This window comes from Calypte anna, chromosome 4A (assembly GCF_003957555.1).
Source record: "Calypte anna isolate BGI_N300 chromosome 4A, bCalAnn1_v1.p, whole genome shotgun sequence".
Classification (NCBI taxonomy): Eukaryota; Metazoa; Chordata; class Aves; order Apodiformes; family Trochilidae; genus Calypte; species Calypte anna.
Genome location: NC_044248.1, coordinates 22,982,737 through 22,999,706, shown reverse-complemented (window position 1 = coordinate 22,999,706; position 16,970 = coordinate 22,982,737). Strand labels below are relative to the sequence as shown.

The following is a 16,970-nucleotide window of genomic DNA, read 5'->3' as shown; positions in this document are numbered from 1 at the left end:
AACCCACCGCCCCGTGGTTCCTCTGGCTCCTCCCCGCGCAGGGCGGGAACCCCGCTCCCCCACGTCACGTCGTTCAAACTGCTGCGGCGGCAGAGCGCGGGCTATGGCGGTGAGTTGGTGTCTGGGGATATCGCCTCCTCACCCCTTCCCTCAGGCCGTTCCCCGCGGCTCCCGGACCTGAGGGAAGGCGGCCTGAGCGCCGTGGCTGAGGAGCCGGCGGGACAGCTGTCTGCGTTCCGCTCCCGCGTTCTGCTGGGCTCAGCCGTGCTGCTGCCGCCGGGCTCCCTCATCCTGGCTCGGAGCTGTGTGTTTGTGGGGTGGGGTTTGGCTGTGCTCTCTCACTCGGGGAAACAACAGCAACCCCGCCCCACGCGTGGAGGGAGCCCGCGGAGGCCTTTCCTGGGCCTAGGGTGCTGGGCCTGTCATAACCGGCCGAGAGCGACTCTGGATGCTGTTGCATTTTACTTCGTCTCACTCAAACCCTGTTTATTGCCTTTCGGTTTAGTTCCGACGGGATGGTGGTGTGTAAATATAATCGCCATCTGAAGTAATTCGTGGTGATGTTTACCGAGCGAGAGGCTGTCTTTCAGATTTCAGCGAGCTAGGTAAGTGCGGATGTACTGAACTGTGTCTGAGCAGCACCTTCCACTTACGGCAGGGCTTATCTCTCACCATTGCATGATGAAAGAAAGGTTGGAAAACGTGCAGCCAAGTGACATAGTCTGAGAGTACCTTCCGACGGGTGTCCCGGTGCCCTGCAGTTTGGCCCTGCACAGCAGGGGCTAGGTTCAGCTTCATCGTCAACTCTCAGGTCTGTTAGTTTCACACTGGGTAGCAGGAGTCAGAGTAAGTTTAACATTCGAAATTGTTTCCCAGCTTCTCACAACAGGCACAAGCCTGGTTTTTAAGGTCTTATGACCGTCTAGTATCCTATCTTTTGTACACAAAATTCTTCAAATCTTAACTGTAGAACCTTCTCCAAGTAGGAGTGCAAGATGAAAGATGAGAACTTGATACTCCTCTTTTATATTTTGTTGGGGGAAGATGAGTACTGTTTGACAGTATGCCATGCAGATAACTAATCTATTTTTTGCTAAAGGCAGGGAATATAGCACTAGGGAGAAAGTTATTTAGTAAATTCTTCTAAGGCTGTATCAGTGGCTGGAAGAGGATCTCGTGGATTTGTTGGTGTGGAGGAGCATGAATCCTGTCAGAGAATAGCATGCTATGTTGCATGATATACACCAGCCAGGAAACCAACGTAATTATGTTATTTTAAGCAGTGATTGATTTGCATATCTAAGCTTCATTTCTCAGCAGGTGTGGATAGTCTGTGTTGTCCATAATTGTTACAGATTTTCAAGTATGGTGAGGTTTTTTTGGAAAAAAAAAGTAGGGAAATGTGATGAAACCATGCATTTGTGTTTATATGTCCCCTATAGCACAAGTAAGAAAATAACTGTTTCTGAAATAGCAAATCCTTTTGTTTAAAAAAAGCCAACAACCATGTGAGGTATAAAAATAAAAGATGTGCAGCGTCCTCATAACTAAAAAAACCAAGTAGTCATTCATTGAAGGGAAGGAATAAAATAGCAAGCTCTTTAAGTCACCTCCCAGGAGATACATTTTTCACAGAGTCTTCGCGAATCATCCTGCTGAGTCAAAACCACTGATGTCCAAACATGTTGGTGACAAAATTTCTTTCTGGCATAATTACTCACCTTACTTCTGGTGGGACAGAAGAGAGGAGAATGAAGTGAGAATTTCACAGTCAACTCAGAAGGCTAAGTCAGTAGTAACATGTCATCTGTAAGTTTTATCTGCTCTAAACAGATGTCTTGTGGTGTTACAGCTGATACAGAACGGCAGTTACCTTGAAAAACTCACTGTGTTGGACTGCTGAGAGTCCAAGAGATTTTGAACTGCAAGAACAGTGACAGATCAGAGTTTAAATTAAGAATCATCAGCCTCCCCCCAGGTACAGATAGATATCTTCCCAGCTGTGTTTCTGCCGAAATATGTCATGATTTAACTATGAAGTTTAAAATGAGTAGAGAATTATGAGAATTGTCCTTTGCTCCCCTTCTTTTGAATGGTCACATTACGGAAAAGACCTGACGTAGGGATTGCCTTTTGCACCCAATTAATTCACAACAGAGCCAACAGCATCAAAATGAAACTGAGACTTCCACAAGTCCTTCCGAGAAATGCTGATTACTGTCAAGATTTTCATTTTTCATTCCCAAAGAAGAAACTTAATTGCAGGAAAAGAAAGGGAGTGGAGGAATTCTGCATGCCAGGAGACTGGAATGGTCTGTAGAGAGAATATGACAAACCTCTGTAAGAGAAAAAGCAATCTGTTATTTAGACTGGACAGGGGCACTAAACAGTAAGAATTCAGGCATGTTTCCATGTACCATGGGCAGAAGTGGAATCTTTACTGTGGAAAACTTGAAGGGGATTCAGTAGATCTAAAATTTGGGCTTCAGGGCCCACAGGAATATTTAAATACTTAAACTCACCTTGTGGATCTAGGTTGTTAAAGGTTTGAATAGCTTTGATTATATTCAAGTTCATTTTTATCTTTCGGTGCAGCTGTGAGGTTGTTTTGAGAACTGAGGTTTGGTACATGGTTATGGTAGGCAGAGCCAAAAGATGCACATTCATCTTTTTTTACTTCTTTCCCCTCTTCCTTTGTGTCAGTTTTTTGGTAATGCTCTTTACTGATTTGCAGGTGTTCAGAGGGGCAATGAATTTTCCTAGGAAACAGTTAGTTAAACTTAAAAAATAATTATACATTGTTAATGTGCTCTTATGCTTTACTGCATTACTTTATAGTATTAGCATTACTTTATGTGACTAGAAGTTTAAAGGTTGCAAGATAGCAAGCCTTACTGCATCAAATGCTATTTCTTGAAGAGATCAGATTACTATCATAAATTTGCAAGAATGTACATCAGATTTTAAAGCATGCAAAAGCACTACTGATCAATTGCAAAGGTCAGCAGTGGAGAATGGAGCCCTCATCTTGGGTTTCAGTTCCTTTACTTTGAGATACACAGCTCAGAGATAGAGTTAATGAAATCTTAATTTTTCTCAGGAGCTCAAGTGCTGGATTGCCCATTCAGTTTAGTTAGCTCATTTCTCTCTCCAGCTGTAAAGCAGAAAAAATAGCAGTTTTTCACTCCTTAGTAATGTTGTGTGGTTAATTAACACAAAGTTTATATTCCTTTTGAGGAGGAATGTAATACCATTCTGTAAACATAAAGGAAACTTTTTAGGGCTTCCCTTATTGTGTCTATTTTGTTGTGTTTATCTTTGATAATATGAACATTGGTATCTTTGATTTATGTGTTTATCTTTGATAATATGAAGATCTTCTACTTCCAAATCTGTGTGGAAAGATTTAATGATAAAGTGAGTTTCATAGCAGGATTGGGTGTTGATTTGGAATATTGGTTACTGTCACCTAATAAATAAAGTATACTCAACCAAAACAGAATTAAAACCAGTGATGAGTAAGTTACAAACAATAGTTTTTACTGATTCGACTATTTGTAATTGCTTTAGGACAAATGAAGAGAAAATGGGAAGAAAGAGTAAAGAAAGTGGAAGAACTAGCATCTCACTATGAAAGAAATCCTCTTCCTCCAGTTTACAGACCAAGACTGTCCAAACCCCTTGAGCCATCCCCTGTTTGGAAAATATTTTATCGCCAAGCTGAAGCTTTTAATTATGTAAAAACCTGCAAAGAGGTAAATTATTTGTTAGATGAATGTCTACTTTTTAGGCATTTTCAAGGTTGAACTTAATTTAAAAGCCTGGGTGACAGTGAAGTTTTTATCAGATCAGGTGGTTTTTTTCCTTTCTTTTTTTTTTCTTTCCTTTCTTCTTTATAGTTCTCTCCAATCCTGAAACAGAAATTTTGTTTGTTTGCTTGCTTTTTGTTTGGTGGTTTGGGTTTTTTTTTTTTTTTTTTTTTTTTTTTTTTTTTTGTGGGGTTTGTCCTTGCAGAAGATAATGCTACACTTGAGATAGCCCTAAGAAATAATGATTCTAAGATACAAATTGGTATGTGGTATCAACCTCTAACTGTAAAAGTGCTTTTTGGTAATGTTGTAGTGATAGATTTGTTTCTTCTGAAGGTAAGGGAGCTGTCAGGGTTAGCAGCAGAATGGGAAGGTAGAGTTGAGTAGGAAGAAAGAGGAGGAAAAGAATGAGGAAGAAAAGCAATAAACAGGAGACAGAGACAAAATAAAAACAGTACAGCTCTCCAATGAGTAGCCAGTTCAGATGATAAGAAGTGATGAGCCAAATAAATGTTATTTTAAATGTATCCTCTGTTTTCAGTTCTCTGTATTTAATACTTTTCAAATTGATTGCTACTTTTAAAGAAAATACCAGGATTTCTTTCTATTGTTTTACATGTTTAAGTAATCCTGACAGTCCATTTTCATAATGCACATTCACTAGCTTGGCACTGTGGGCTTTTTTTGTTTGTTACCTTTTCAGATTTCCGTTTTTTTATTTAAATAATATATAGTGTAAAAAATATTAGCTGTAAAGCCATATGCTGTCGTCATGTCCATAAGACTATTCCTTTCACATTGCTCTACTGATCAGAAAAAAGACAACTTGACAGAGAAAACAGAGCTTACATTAATGCACAGCAAAAAACCCTTCAGATTTTTACTCATGTACCTGAAATTGGAATGATGTTCTTAATTAAAAACAGGTGCTGCTGCTTGGTTTGAAACATGATCTGTTTATAGTGTTCTAGCACTTACCTTTAACTAAAGAAATTAACGTCAAATAGGAACATCTGTAGACTTGAACTGGTTCTTTGAATTAAAAAAAACCTTCAATGTTTTATTTTAAAAGGACGTTCATGTTTTTGCCTTGGAAAGGAGCACACAAAGTAGACAGAGGTTTTACCTTGTGACAACATATAAAGAGCTTTGGTTTTATTACACGTGAGTATTTGAAAAGTGTTGAAAAGTGTTAGTGTAAGACAGCAGAATACCAGATACAGAGTTTTCCAGTAAGAGCTATTACTGGATAACTATCCCCAGTAGGCTGCTGCTCTGACTAGCACAGAGCTATAATGAGTGGCCTGAGGTTTCATCTTGGCAACAGGGAAAGTATTTGTAAGGACAAATCAATCTATTCTCTTGTGAGATTCAACTTTCTTTTGAGGTGCAGACTGCTGTGATTTCCTGGAAGTTAGGGACCCATCCATTGCTAGTTCTTCTAGCCCTACAATTGCATTTGCTGTCAGCTTTCCTCAGGGGATTACAGCAACATGTAAACATACTTCTATGATTAGTCACATATCAGTTTAAATGGGTATTAATATAAATGTTCAGGTACTACTTTATGGTTTTGTATTTTCTTAATGTAGTTTCAAGTATTGACAACTTTATCATGTGCTGATTTTTTTTTCCCAATTTTTTTTCACACTAAAACATTTGGTTATGAAGTAAAACAAATCTATGAGTCAATTTTTATATTAAAACTAAGCTTGATTATTTCTTAGTTTGAAAATAAGATTAATTTTTAATTGAGTTTGAAAAAAAGACTGTGTAATCTTATTTTTAGTGCTTAACAAGAGTGATAATGAGGTTTTCCTGTAGCAATCCTTAAATTCTAATTTCTACTGACAGTATGTATTGTAAGACTTAGGGGGGAAGGGGAGAACACTTTACAGACTTAAATTCTAGGACAGATAGGCTGGTGTTTGATGATGACTTCAGTTACAATTTTTTCAAAGCATTTTAAGGCTGCTGCTTTTTTAATATGTGTGGTTTGAAAAAGAAAAGAATATTTAGGACTTGTGGAATTCTTGTTTGCAATTGGTAAGTATGGATAATATTTCTTTTGAGAGGTGGTGGCTTGTTTTTGTCTTCTTTAGGAAAGATTATAAAACAAGTCTTATGCATTGCTATGAAGTAATTCCCGAGGAAGCTGCATGCAAACTTTATTTTGATTTGGAATTCTACAAACCAGCAAACCCTTGTGCAGATGGCAAGAGTATGGTTGCAAAGTTAATTGAGGTAACATGCATTCATTGTCGATTTAATATGAAACCAAAGTATTTACCATTTTATCTTGATTATTCTATAGTAAAATGAAAAAGAACTGTAGACCTGGGAGTTATTTTTAATAAAGAAAAATGTAATATTCTAATGAAAGCAAAGGTTCTCTCATTTAAGTGGAAGGAAAAAGTAGAGAACGCTGGTTGTTGAAATGCTTGTATGCACTGCCAGTTTACTGATAAGGAGTTTGCTTTTGCAGATTGTTTTATGTGCTCTGCCACTTCAAAGCTGTAAAACTGAAGGAGTGTTCAGGTGTTCTTCAGAGCAGTGTCAGTAAAAGTTCCATTCAGATATTCCTCATACCAATTAGTTAGTTAAATCATAACAGTGATTCAGTGTACCAGCCTTTTATATCATGATAGCCTCTGTCTTCCATTCTAGGTAAATGTACATAACAAACATTGTCACTGTGGTTGTGAACTGCTTTGTGGTGGAAAAAAGCACAAGATAAAGACACTAAATTAGAATTTGATCTGAAAAACTGAAAATCTGCCCAGCTTATCACTGTTAGTATATTCAGTGATTTGCTTATTATAGGAAATATAGCCTGTGTCCAGTTTGGTTAAAAGTTGCTATGCTAGGTGTTAACTTGAAGTAATTGTATGCTCAAAATTAAAAAAGAAAACCTGAAAAAAATGTGTAGAATCTGAATTTGTGTTAAGTTTATAGATGCCACTATCAAAAATGCTAGAGAAAATATCCTAATTAATGTTTATAATTTCAGCTTGTCTGCCAAAAATTAAAAGAGCTTTATGATGTGAATTGCTCAGCCAAAGATGTCCTGAATTTAGATTCCAGTACTGACGAAAAATTTAGTCGACACTTAATATTTCTACCCCAAAAGACTGTATTTAAGGATAATATTCATGTTGGTAAGTGTGTTCTTTGCTCTTACACCTAAAAATAGAAGGTGAGCTTTTGATAGTGCAGTGCCATCTTAGATTTGAATATTTATTTTACTGGAATTACGATTGGAAACCAATATGCATTCTCAGCAGAAATTACTACTTATTTCTATTTCAATAAGGCTTATTGTTTCTCTGTTCATCTTCTACTTACTTTTTCTATAATTCACATTTGTGTTTGCAAAACTGTAATTTTTTGGTGCCTGTATTATGAAACTGTATTTATGAAACTACAGGCAAGATTGGCTTTTGGCTTGAAAATTTTTTTACAGAATGACAATGACTCCTTAATTTTCAGGCTAATACCAGTCTTAAAAGTCGAAGCTAAGATTTTAGGCTGTAAATTTGGTTGAATTGTGCTAGCACAGGGTCAGAAAGTCAGGACAAAGATGGTTTTAAGACACCTGTGCATAAACATGAGTGAGAAAAAGCCAAAAGCAATTTTAATTGTTGATACAAGCTAGGACTGCATGGGATATGCCATCTCCAATACAAAGAATTGCCAGATCTTGACTCCATTTTGAAAATAAGTTAAATAAGTAGTTCTCACTTCACATAAGTATTTTGAACATACTTTTAAAATACCATTTATGAAGTACTTAAATTTTAGCACTGGACTTGGTAGAATAAGGTTAATGGTCGGACTCAATGATCTTAAAGGTCTTTTCTAACCAAAATGGTTCTGTGATTCTTATCTATAATTCACTGAGGTGCTCATGGTGAGTGTTAAGAAAAATAAATGTGTATATATATATATTTTGTGTGGTGTGCAGTAAAGCAGGCTTATAGACACACATTGAAGAATGAGGGCACAGCAGAGCATCAGCTGAGTTGTGTCAGAATGAAGCAGGAAATAATGGAAAACAGCTTGTCCAGTGGTGGAATTAAAATCTGTATCAACATACAAATTTGGGTTATTTAACACTGCACCTGCAGCCTTGGTTTTGTAATTTCTTAATATTTGAATGTTTGACTTTGTTCCTTAGTGTGTTTGTTCCAAATTAATAGGGTGAGGGAGAGGGAGCAGAAATGCTGCTAGAAAGTTAACAAAGGATCTTTCAGTCACGGAATGGTTTGGGTTGAAAGGGACCTTAAAGACCACCTACTTCCAACCCCCTTGCATGGGTAGGGACACCTCCCAGGTTGTTAGACCAGGTTGCTCAAGGTCCCATACTAATAATCTCATGGGTTATTAGGAGTGAAATTTAGATTTATCTCTACCATTTGTGTCCAAGAAGAACTGTGACAGCAGCAGCAGAATTACATGTATCAGAATGAAATGATGTGCTGTGTTTCTGGGTTTCCACTGCAAGAAGAGGAAGAGTTGAGGATGTTGGAATCATAATTTTAGTCCCACTCACATTCCTCCTTTTATTCTGCTATCTACTTGGTCACAATCTGTCTGATTGTCTTCGTGTCTCCCTTTTCCTTTCTCACCCTTACTTCTTTTTTAGCTCTGCTCTTTCTCTCATATCAGCCTTGAAAAAGGTTATACTGTATTTGGTTTTTTTTTTTCATACCTCCTCTGTCTTTTAAGTAGTTTATTACTGTGCACTGTATATGTCCTAGCAGGACATGTTTACTGGCACACAAAATACATCTGGATTGTGAGTTCACGTTCTGCCTTTGTCTTTTCGACAAGATGGTGAAGTCGCAGTGAAAACTGATTTTAATAAGTGAGATATGTGAATGTGTTAAATTCACACAGTATCAATAATATTATGCTCTAGACTTTTAATGCATTTTAGTAAGCTATTTGACAAAACTGGATTAAAGCATATCAGGTTTGTACTTTGTGCAAAACACTGTTCAGTAATAAATAACTGAAAATGCAGATAACTTAAAGTAATTTTACAGAATCTGTAGGAAAAAGTGTATATCATATTCTGATGGAAGGATTTTGTTTAATATTCAACTGTTTCTCATGTATTTCTCAGACACATCCAAGTGTTGTCTTTTTTAAAAATTCATCATTTTGGTGTTCTGTCTGGTAAAAATTCCTTTGAGTTAGTGGTATTTATGTGGGATAAACTAGAATATGAACTGTCACATCTCAGGTGATATTGTTTCATAAGTATCTTATGTCAGGAGTCATGTACAAAGTGCGTAGGTTTAAAATTGAGTGTGATTTAAAAGATTTACTGTAATATTTTGAATTAGGTACCAGTCAGAATTAAAATGCAGGGTCTGAGTTCATAGCTCATGTAAGAAAGCACAGGAGATCGTGAAGGTCCACAGGAAAGCTGTAGAGATCAAGATATTTACATAATACAAAATACAGTCAAGGATCAAAACTGTGAAATTCAGGGTTTGGTTTCACATCTGACCAGTTAGAGGAAATGGGAAGAGAGAAAACAAAGATGTGTGTGAATGATAAAGAACTAACTCCCAAAGTAATCTTTCATTGACAAAAACTTTGCTGTTTTGGCACCAGAGTGATAACTTCATTACAGACACACAGAAAAGGAAGTGGTCAACCAGGACTTTTTAAAGATATTTTTACAGTAATTGAAATAAACTACAGTTCTGCATATATGGACATTTTCTCCCTGAAGATCCAGTAACTATTGTCATAAACCTAAGAATTCTGTATGCCTATTTGAACACACAGGGTTAAAACAGTGTCTGTGACTATGAATCATTTGTGTGCCTCAGTAGTCCTGTAATGAGTTAAGAGGGTGGTGATAGTAATGCTTGAGACACTGAGTCATTCTGCTGATATGCACCATAGAAGGACTGATAGTTCATACTCTTTCAGTTTCCCCATCAAGGATTCAGCTAACAGCTGCAGAATCCTCCTTGCCAGTTTTCCTTCCACTTCACAGTTTTCCATCTACATCTGTATTGTCTTCCCTCTCCCTGCAATTAATATTCAGCCATGGCAGGACAATATCATGTGTCTGTGGGTCTTTGGTCACCACCCATCAGAGCCTGAAGTACAATGGATGTTGTATTACAATACTGGAAGTTTGAAAAGTCATTACAAAATACTTCTGTAAAAGTAATTTGTTGTTCAAGTAAGCCCTGGTCGAACTCTTACACCAGTTAATTTACCGTGAAGCTGCAAGTAAACCTCTTAAATCAATCTTAAAATGAAATTAGGGTAAGAAGTAGTAAGAGAGACATTCACAAGATCTTCAGAGTCCTAAATCTCATCTTGCTAATGTAATCTCATACAGACATTAAGTACTATAAAAATAATCTACAAAAAATGTTAAAAACTACCTGTGACTGGATTAAAAAAAAGGTTTGTAATAGCAAAGCTATATGAATAATCTGCGTAATCTAAACATAATCTGCTTTATGTTTTTTGTTTTTAAGGTAACTTTGTCAGAACCATTTTGCAGCCTGCCATAAGGTTAATAGAGAGTAAAGCTGCTGCTGCTGTTATTCCAGAAGGAGCAGGTGATGTTTTCCAGTGCTCTGCAGAAGCAGTTGGATCAGATGGTTCTCTTACAAACTTCACAGCCAGTGAAGATGCTTCCAAAGGCTGGCCAAGCATTGCTCACAAAACAAAGGGTATGGAGACATCATACCAGGGAGAAGATTCAGAATATTCCTATCTAATAATAAATGATAAGAAGGAGACAAGCAACTTTTGTGGATCTAGGTAAATACTAGAAGTGCTTTTAAACCTCTTTGAAATGTACCAAAGGTTCTGAAATGAGATTTGTTCCTTAATCTTTGATCACACACAATAACAGTAACAGTGTTTTATCATTGTGCCTATGCTCAGAATTTAAACCAAATATATGTGCTGAAACTGTGCTCATAAATGCTGTACTTTTAAGGAGTCTCAGATTCTCGATGGCACTTTTTATATTACTACATTTAATTATTTTGCTCTGAAGTTTGAAGAAAATCTTGCCACACAAGACTGTAATTGATTCTAAGGATTTAGTGCTCCTATTTGGATTAAAAGAGGATAGTGTGAATTGTATTTTGGTCATTTCAGTTGAATTAGAAGCTGCTTCATTATGGAAAAAGTCTTACAGGTGTGGCCTGCATTATTCTGCATGTATGAATTGAGCTTTCTTCTTCAGTTTGGAATGGCAGTTGTTAGGTTTTAATCTCACAATTACAGAAATTTAGGGTTGGGCACTTCATGCTCCAGTTGTGCTCAACCTAGTCATGGTACTGAAATGTTTAAAATCTCCAGGATCACAACACCCATAATCAAACTCAAGTTTGAAAGTACCACCTTTCTCCATCCCCATATCTGGTTTCTCTTTTTTTTTTTCCCTCAGTGGAAAGAGTTTCACACACTTTTGTACAGCAGTGCTTTAGGTATTTGAGGACTGATTATTATGGTTTTTCCCAGATTTCTATGAAGAACCCTACTCATTCAAATCCTTCTTCACGGTCAGCTTTATTGCTGGCCTCTTCAATAGGTCTGATTTATTGGAACATAATCCCAATTGGAACAATCCCTAATTGTCCCTCTGTTAGGCTTTCCAATTGCTGATTCAGGATTGCTTCACACCTACTGTTCAAAATTCCTTCAAGCATATTCATGAATGGAAATTAAAGAAAAAACAAATTGTTTACCCTTTAAGAATTTAATGTTAGCCCTCAAATTAAATACTGAGGGTGGTTATGTTACACACAGTACTTCAGAACTGGAAGGGTAAAATTAGTTATTGGAATGCTGGAATATTGAGTAATGGAATATTGAATAATGCTGGAATATTGAGTTACATCATGAGGCTGCTGTGATAGGGATGTGACATTCTTTTTTTATGACATCTTCTAATTTATCTTCATGAAAATTAAATGCAACCCATGAATAATGCACCCACCTCCTCGATACATTCTTAGACAGGCTAGGAAGTATTTATGGTACCTGATAATTTTTTGTTCTTTGTTTTTGAGACTGGAATTGAAGTTTCCCAATACATCTTCACAGTGCACTATACACAGAAGCTCTTGCTGGTTAAAATAATTGTGTAGCTTTTTATGCTCAGCTGCATTCCACAAAGATAATGGGAAAGCAGAAAGAAACTTCTACAGAAAGAAACTTATAGCAAGGATAATTTCAAAATTATTACAGTGCCTTTGTAGAGGTCTTGAGTCTTAATTCCTTGACATAAAAATGTAAATGTGTGCGTGATCTTTCTTTGTTGCATTTCTTACATGCAAGGTGAGTTGAACTCAGTGGGAGTTTTTGTCCATTCATTAGACCCCAAGATGGGTCTGTGGAAAATTATTTAACTTACAAGTAATAGGCCTTAAATCCTAGCAGTGTTGTTAAGAAGTATTTGTTTTCCTATAGGAGTTTATACACGGAATAGAAATTTCCGGATGTATAAATCATCAAAAGCAGGAAAAAACGTGATTCTGCAGATTGCAGAGGATAATACATTTGTCCCTAACTGTGGAGACAACGACTCCTTGGAAGAAGCATATTTTCTTTCCTCTTTGATCTGCAACATTAGGTAATTGTTTCATTCCAGTGGAATTGAAAATACTTTGAAATACATATTTTTAGTGGGTTTTTTGTCCTGCAGCAGTTACCAATAACTATCAACAATGGCCAGTTATTTCATGAACATGGCTACAGTGTAATTTAGGAGTTGCTAGTAGAATTTGTTGTTTTTGAAGAAAAAGATTATGGGGATAAAGGGTTTTTTTGTTGGGTTTGTTGTTTTTTTTTCTAACCTACCTTCAAATGTTTAAATAACTCGAACATATGGTATGGCTTCTGAGTTGTGCCTTACTTCTCTGTACACACTCAATATGCCAAAATGTAACCATTATTAACTTGGGTCGGATTCAGTATAGCTCTAAAAGCAAAAATTACAGACATTAGTCAATTAAATACAAAGAGTCTCTTTTCCTAGTTATGGTAAAAAAAATAAAAAAGACCTTTGTACATGTTTGCTTGCATACCAGATTTACCATTTAGTACCCTAGGCTGGATATTGATACCTACAGTAATCAGATTTTCTCTATCTCATCTAAACCTCTGATGTATCTTGCCCTGCACCAACTGTATCTTAAGTAATCCTAATCATGCATTACTGCAACAGAAAGAAGGTTAAAATGGTATATTGATCTGTATGATGTTATCTATAATATTTTTATTAAAAACATGTATTTGTTGTGACTTGTTTTTATCTCCTGACATGTTAGTTATCCTGAACAGATACCAGTAGCCCTGTAGCATAAATTGTATAGTGTATTCAGATTATAGATATCAGCTGAGTCTGTCATAAATCTGGATGAGCAATTCTGCTGTGTGATCAGCTGACTTCCAGATAGAAATATGGCAAGGAACAGTAGTTCTTTGTAGAGAGAAGGAAAAAACCAACAAAAAAACTTTCAAAGGGTATATATGCATAAATATTGCATCTGGAGCAAATGCTGTTGTAAGAGTAGTACAGCAGGACAGTAGACCAGGAGTCTTTAAATGGCTGGTCCTGGGATTTTTACCAGAAACTGGATTTTGCTGTTCTGAAGGAAGAAGCTGTGCCTGCTGCTGGCATGAGTTAGAGGAAATCATAAAAATGAGAAGAACAAAAGTGCTACAGGGGCAGCAAAAGGTAGCAGGGAGAATCACAGGCTATTAGAGGTTGGCAGGGACCTCTGGAGTTTGTCTAGTCCAGCTCCCCCTGCTCCAACCGGGCCAGCGAGGGCTGGTTGCCCAGAACTCATGTTATGTGCTGTGTGTTATGTGCTGTGTTACCTTATGCCATGCCATCCTGTGTCAGGCTGTAAGAATCACACATTTGCCTTTGTATTCTCTCTTCAGAGTGGGGGATGGAACCAAAGTTCTGTCATCTGGCTTTTCGGAGGAGGAGAGAAAAATGTCTGCTTTTTTAAACAGTAAAACTACCAGAAGCAATAGAGGTACCTCAAGCCTTGCCTACTGTATAGGAAAAAAGTACACTTAAATTAGCTCCAGAGTGACTTACACATGTGACAACATCTAGGAGAGCCTTTCTCCCACCAGCTTTCTGCAGGAGATGGGGTAAAGCTGTACTGAAGGGTGCTCTGCAGTGCTTGAATGCCATTTCCCCTCCTCTCCTGCTCCCAAAGCTACCCTGCATTGCTCCAGTTCCCTCTCCACCCTGGGAGGGGGAGGGTGTGCAGTTAAAAGATCTACAGGAAATTACACTGAATTTATCCCTGGCTTTATTTAAGGATCTGGTGCGATTCATGTGCATTTCCTGTCTGTTGGTCTATATCCTGTGTAACAATTACATATTTCCATGACAAAACCAGTAAGGGTAAATGTCTGTGGTCTTTGTTTTACAGATTCCATGGAAGGTTATCAGGAATCACCATATCCAGAGATTGATTCTTTTGTTCGTTCTTTGGTTAATAAAGATGGGGTGCAAGGAGGTAAAGAACACAACTATTTAGAAATGAGTATTCCACAGCAGTATTTTTAAAGAGTTAATTAATTAGTTTCTTCCCCCCAGGGATACGACGATGGAATTATTTCTCTCTGGAAGAAATCCTTGTATATGATATTTCTGGTTACCGTTGGTGTGAAAACATTGGAAGATCTCACAAAAGTAACAACATAATGTATGTTCAACTATTTACTTTAGAACAGCTTTAGTTTTCTACTCGACTATTATTCTATCAAAATGCAGAAAAAATTATGGATAGAATTGGCACCTGTTACAATTTCTGTTCTCTTGGGGGGAGATGGGAAGTACCTTCCCCTCCAATCGTACTTTTTTGATAACTGAATTTCTATTTCTCTGTGAAGTAATCTTCACAGTATTTAAAATACATGCCTGAAGATACAAGTCAGAGTATGTTAAAGCTATCAAGTAGTACTATGCTTTGATGCTTCCTAGTGAGGAAGCTGAACAGTCAGAAATAAAGAAAACAGACCACTTTTAAATTATTTTACAGTGCATCTTAAATTGTACATTTTAACTTGGGAAGCCTGAAGTTTATTGAAAAAAACTACCACAGCCTGTAAAAAAGAAACATGCAATAAGTATGCCAGAGTATGAAAACAACAGCTGTACTAATGTACTGTTACTAACAACAAAATTAATTATTTCTTAGGATTCTGGTAGATCTAAAGAAGGAAGTCTGGTATCAAAAGTGTCATGATCCAGTCTGCAGAGAAAAAAACTTCAAATCACAAAGTATGTGTTCTGTGATTTCGAAGAAATTACACTTAATACTTGGAATACTTGGAATGTTAATATAATGCTATATATTTGATTTAGGTTTCCCATTACCAGCTCAGCTACGTCTCCCTTTCCTTTTCAAAGAGGTATGTTTTTGTCCTATTGATATCCTGAAGTTCCTAGGGGTAAAGTTGCCTCTGGAAGTCATTTCAAGTCCCCACTAATGCAGAGTTGAGTTCATGAAGGTTCTCCAGCAGCAGAGTTAGCACAAAAACTGTCAGCACAGATGAAGCTAAGTTAGTGGCGTAGCCTAACTTAACTTGGGGGCAGTTTTTCCATTCTGCACCTGGAGTGGTCTTGTGTTTTTATGCACTGATAACTCTGTTCAGACCACACCAGAAGAAAGTATTTAATCCCAGGTGAAGTTCTGATGTGGACATTTGCCTTCATGCTGGGCCAGCTAAAATAGAAATGCTCTTGGAGCACTTAAATCAGTCAGAGTCAAGTTTAAGTCAGTGACTCTCAAATTTGAAGTTTACTTAACTCCATTTTAGTGTATTAAGCAGTTCTGTCTACCTACATGGGTAGAAAGTTGGCCCTTTGCAGCTTTTAAATTGACACTTTGAAATTTCATACTGCAGAATGGCACATTAAGCTCTACATAAGCAGATCAATAGCTATTAGTGGTATTTCATAAAAGTTTAATTGAAATGCATTTTCAGATTCTGACTGTATCTTCTAACAGGCACTAAAATTAATTTTGACCTTGTATGATTTTAAGAAGCTGTGTACAATTTTTTTTTCTACTACTTTTTTTCCTGTTCCTATTAAAATAGGCTTCCTCAAGTTAGCATAGCTATAAATTAAGCTGCTGGAAAATGTCTTGTTGGCCAGCTTTCTGTAGTACCCATTATAAAGTGACAGTCAACTTTCAGACTTTCAGGTCAGACCAGCTAAAGGTATGAAGACCATTTTTATATGGAATAAATATGATTCTTGTTTCTAAAAGGAAGAAGAGTATGCAGTAATGGATGAAAGAGGGAACACAGAAGATAAAGTAAAACCAAACTGTAATGCAGCAGACTTGTCAAAAAGCTCAGTATCTCTAGAGAAAAGATTGTCTCAAGACTTCCTGTTGTCAGACAGTGAGTGGGGCAATGCCAGTGATGATGTCTGTTTCCTAGAAGCTACTGAAGATGTGGAACTAGCTGAGGCTGCAAATGATAGTTTGAATTATGCCATGGAAGAAATTCCTGATGAAGTTCTTTTGGAAGCTTTCAGGAAACAGGACACTTGCACTAAAGAAGACAGCTAGCCAGACTTGGCTAGCAAAACCAGATGGCAAGCAATGAAGCTGCTGTAACACAACGTGGTGTCACATGCCTTCTGTGAAAGATACTGAGTGACTGAGTGCAGAAATGCTCTTCCAGAGCTGTAAGACAAAGACCTGAGTGACAAGTATCCTCACAGCTGGATGCTCCTGAGCAAGCAGGAGGAGATCACAGATTATACAGGGGCTGGAGAGTACTGGACTGAAAACTTGTCATGAATGCTGCTCCAAGTTTAGCACTTTTAACACTGGGCACTTTACAGTTTCTGTTTTCTTTGCTCCATGTCCAAGTGTTACTGATAAGCCAAGTAAAGTAGATTACTTCCAGAAATAGGAGAAAATTATTTACTTCAAATACAATTTAATAAAAATACTAGTCTATTAATATGTCAACCAATGTCTCTGTGTTCTGGTTTTTAAAGTATATATTGCTTTCAAGATCACATTACTTTAATAGCCCAAGATTAAAACCCAACATTTTTAACGGACAACAGACAAGTTTTACTACTTCAACTGGAACTGTTAATTTCATTAATTTCACTAA

At 37.1% G+C, this 16,970-nt stretch overlaps 1 protein-coding gene across 1 annotated transcript; it reads left to right on the top strand.

Moving 5' to 3' along the window:
- The first annotated feature begins 6 nt into the window (after nt 1-6).
- Nucleotides 7-16,411, top strand: PRIMPOL (primase and DNA directed polymerase). Its single transcript, XM_030449503.1, has 14 exons — nt 7-109; nt 506-605; nt 3,571-3,755; nt 4,882-4,973; nt 5,912-6,053; nt 6,820-6,967; nt 10,322-10,610; nt 12,253-12,435; nt 13,752-13,849; nt 14,258-14,344; nt 14,425-14,533; nt 15,029-15,111; nt 15,196-15,242; nt 16,106-16,411. Exons 3-14 carry the CDS (start codon nt 3,576-3,578, stop codon nt 16,409-16,411), a joined length of 1,764 nt encoding a protein of 587 aa, XP_030305363.1. The 5' UTR covers nt 7-109; nt 506-605; nt 3,571-3,575.
- Nucleotides 16,412-16,970: the final 559 nt, after the last annotated feature.

Coding starts and splice junctions, on each gene's coding strand:
- PRIMPOL (XM_030449503.1), top strand. CDS start 3,576: ATGAAGAGAAAATGGGAAGAAAGAGTAAAGAAAGTGGAAGAACTAGCA. Junction 3,756..4,881: donor ATGTAAAAACCTGCAAAGAG/GTAAATTATTTG, acceptor TTATTTTAAAAG/GACGTTCATGTTTTTGCCTT. Junction 6,054..6,819: donor TGGTTGCAAAGTTAATTGAG/GTAACATGCATT, acceptor TTATAATTTCAG/CTTGTCTGCCAAAAATTAAA.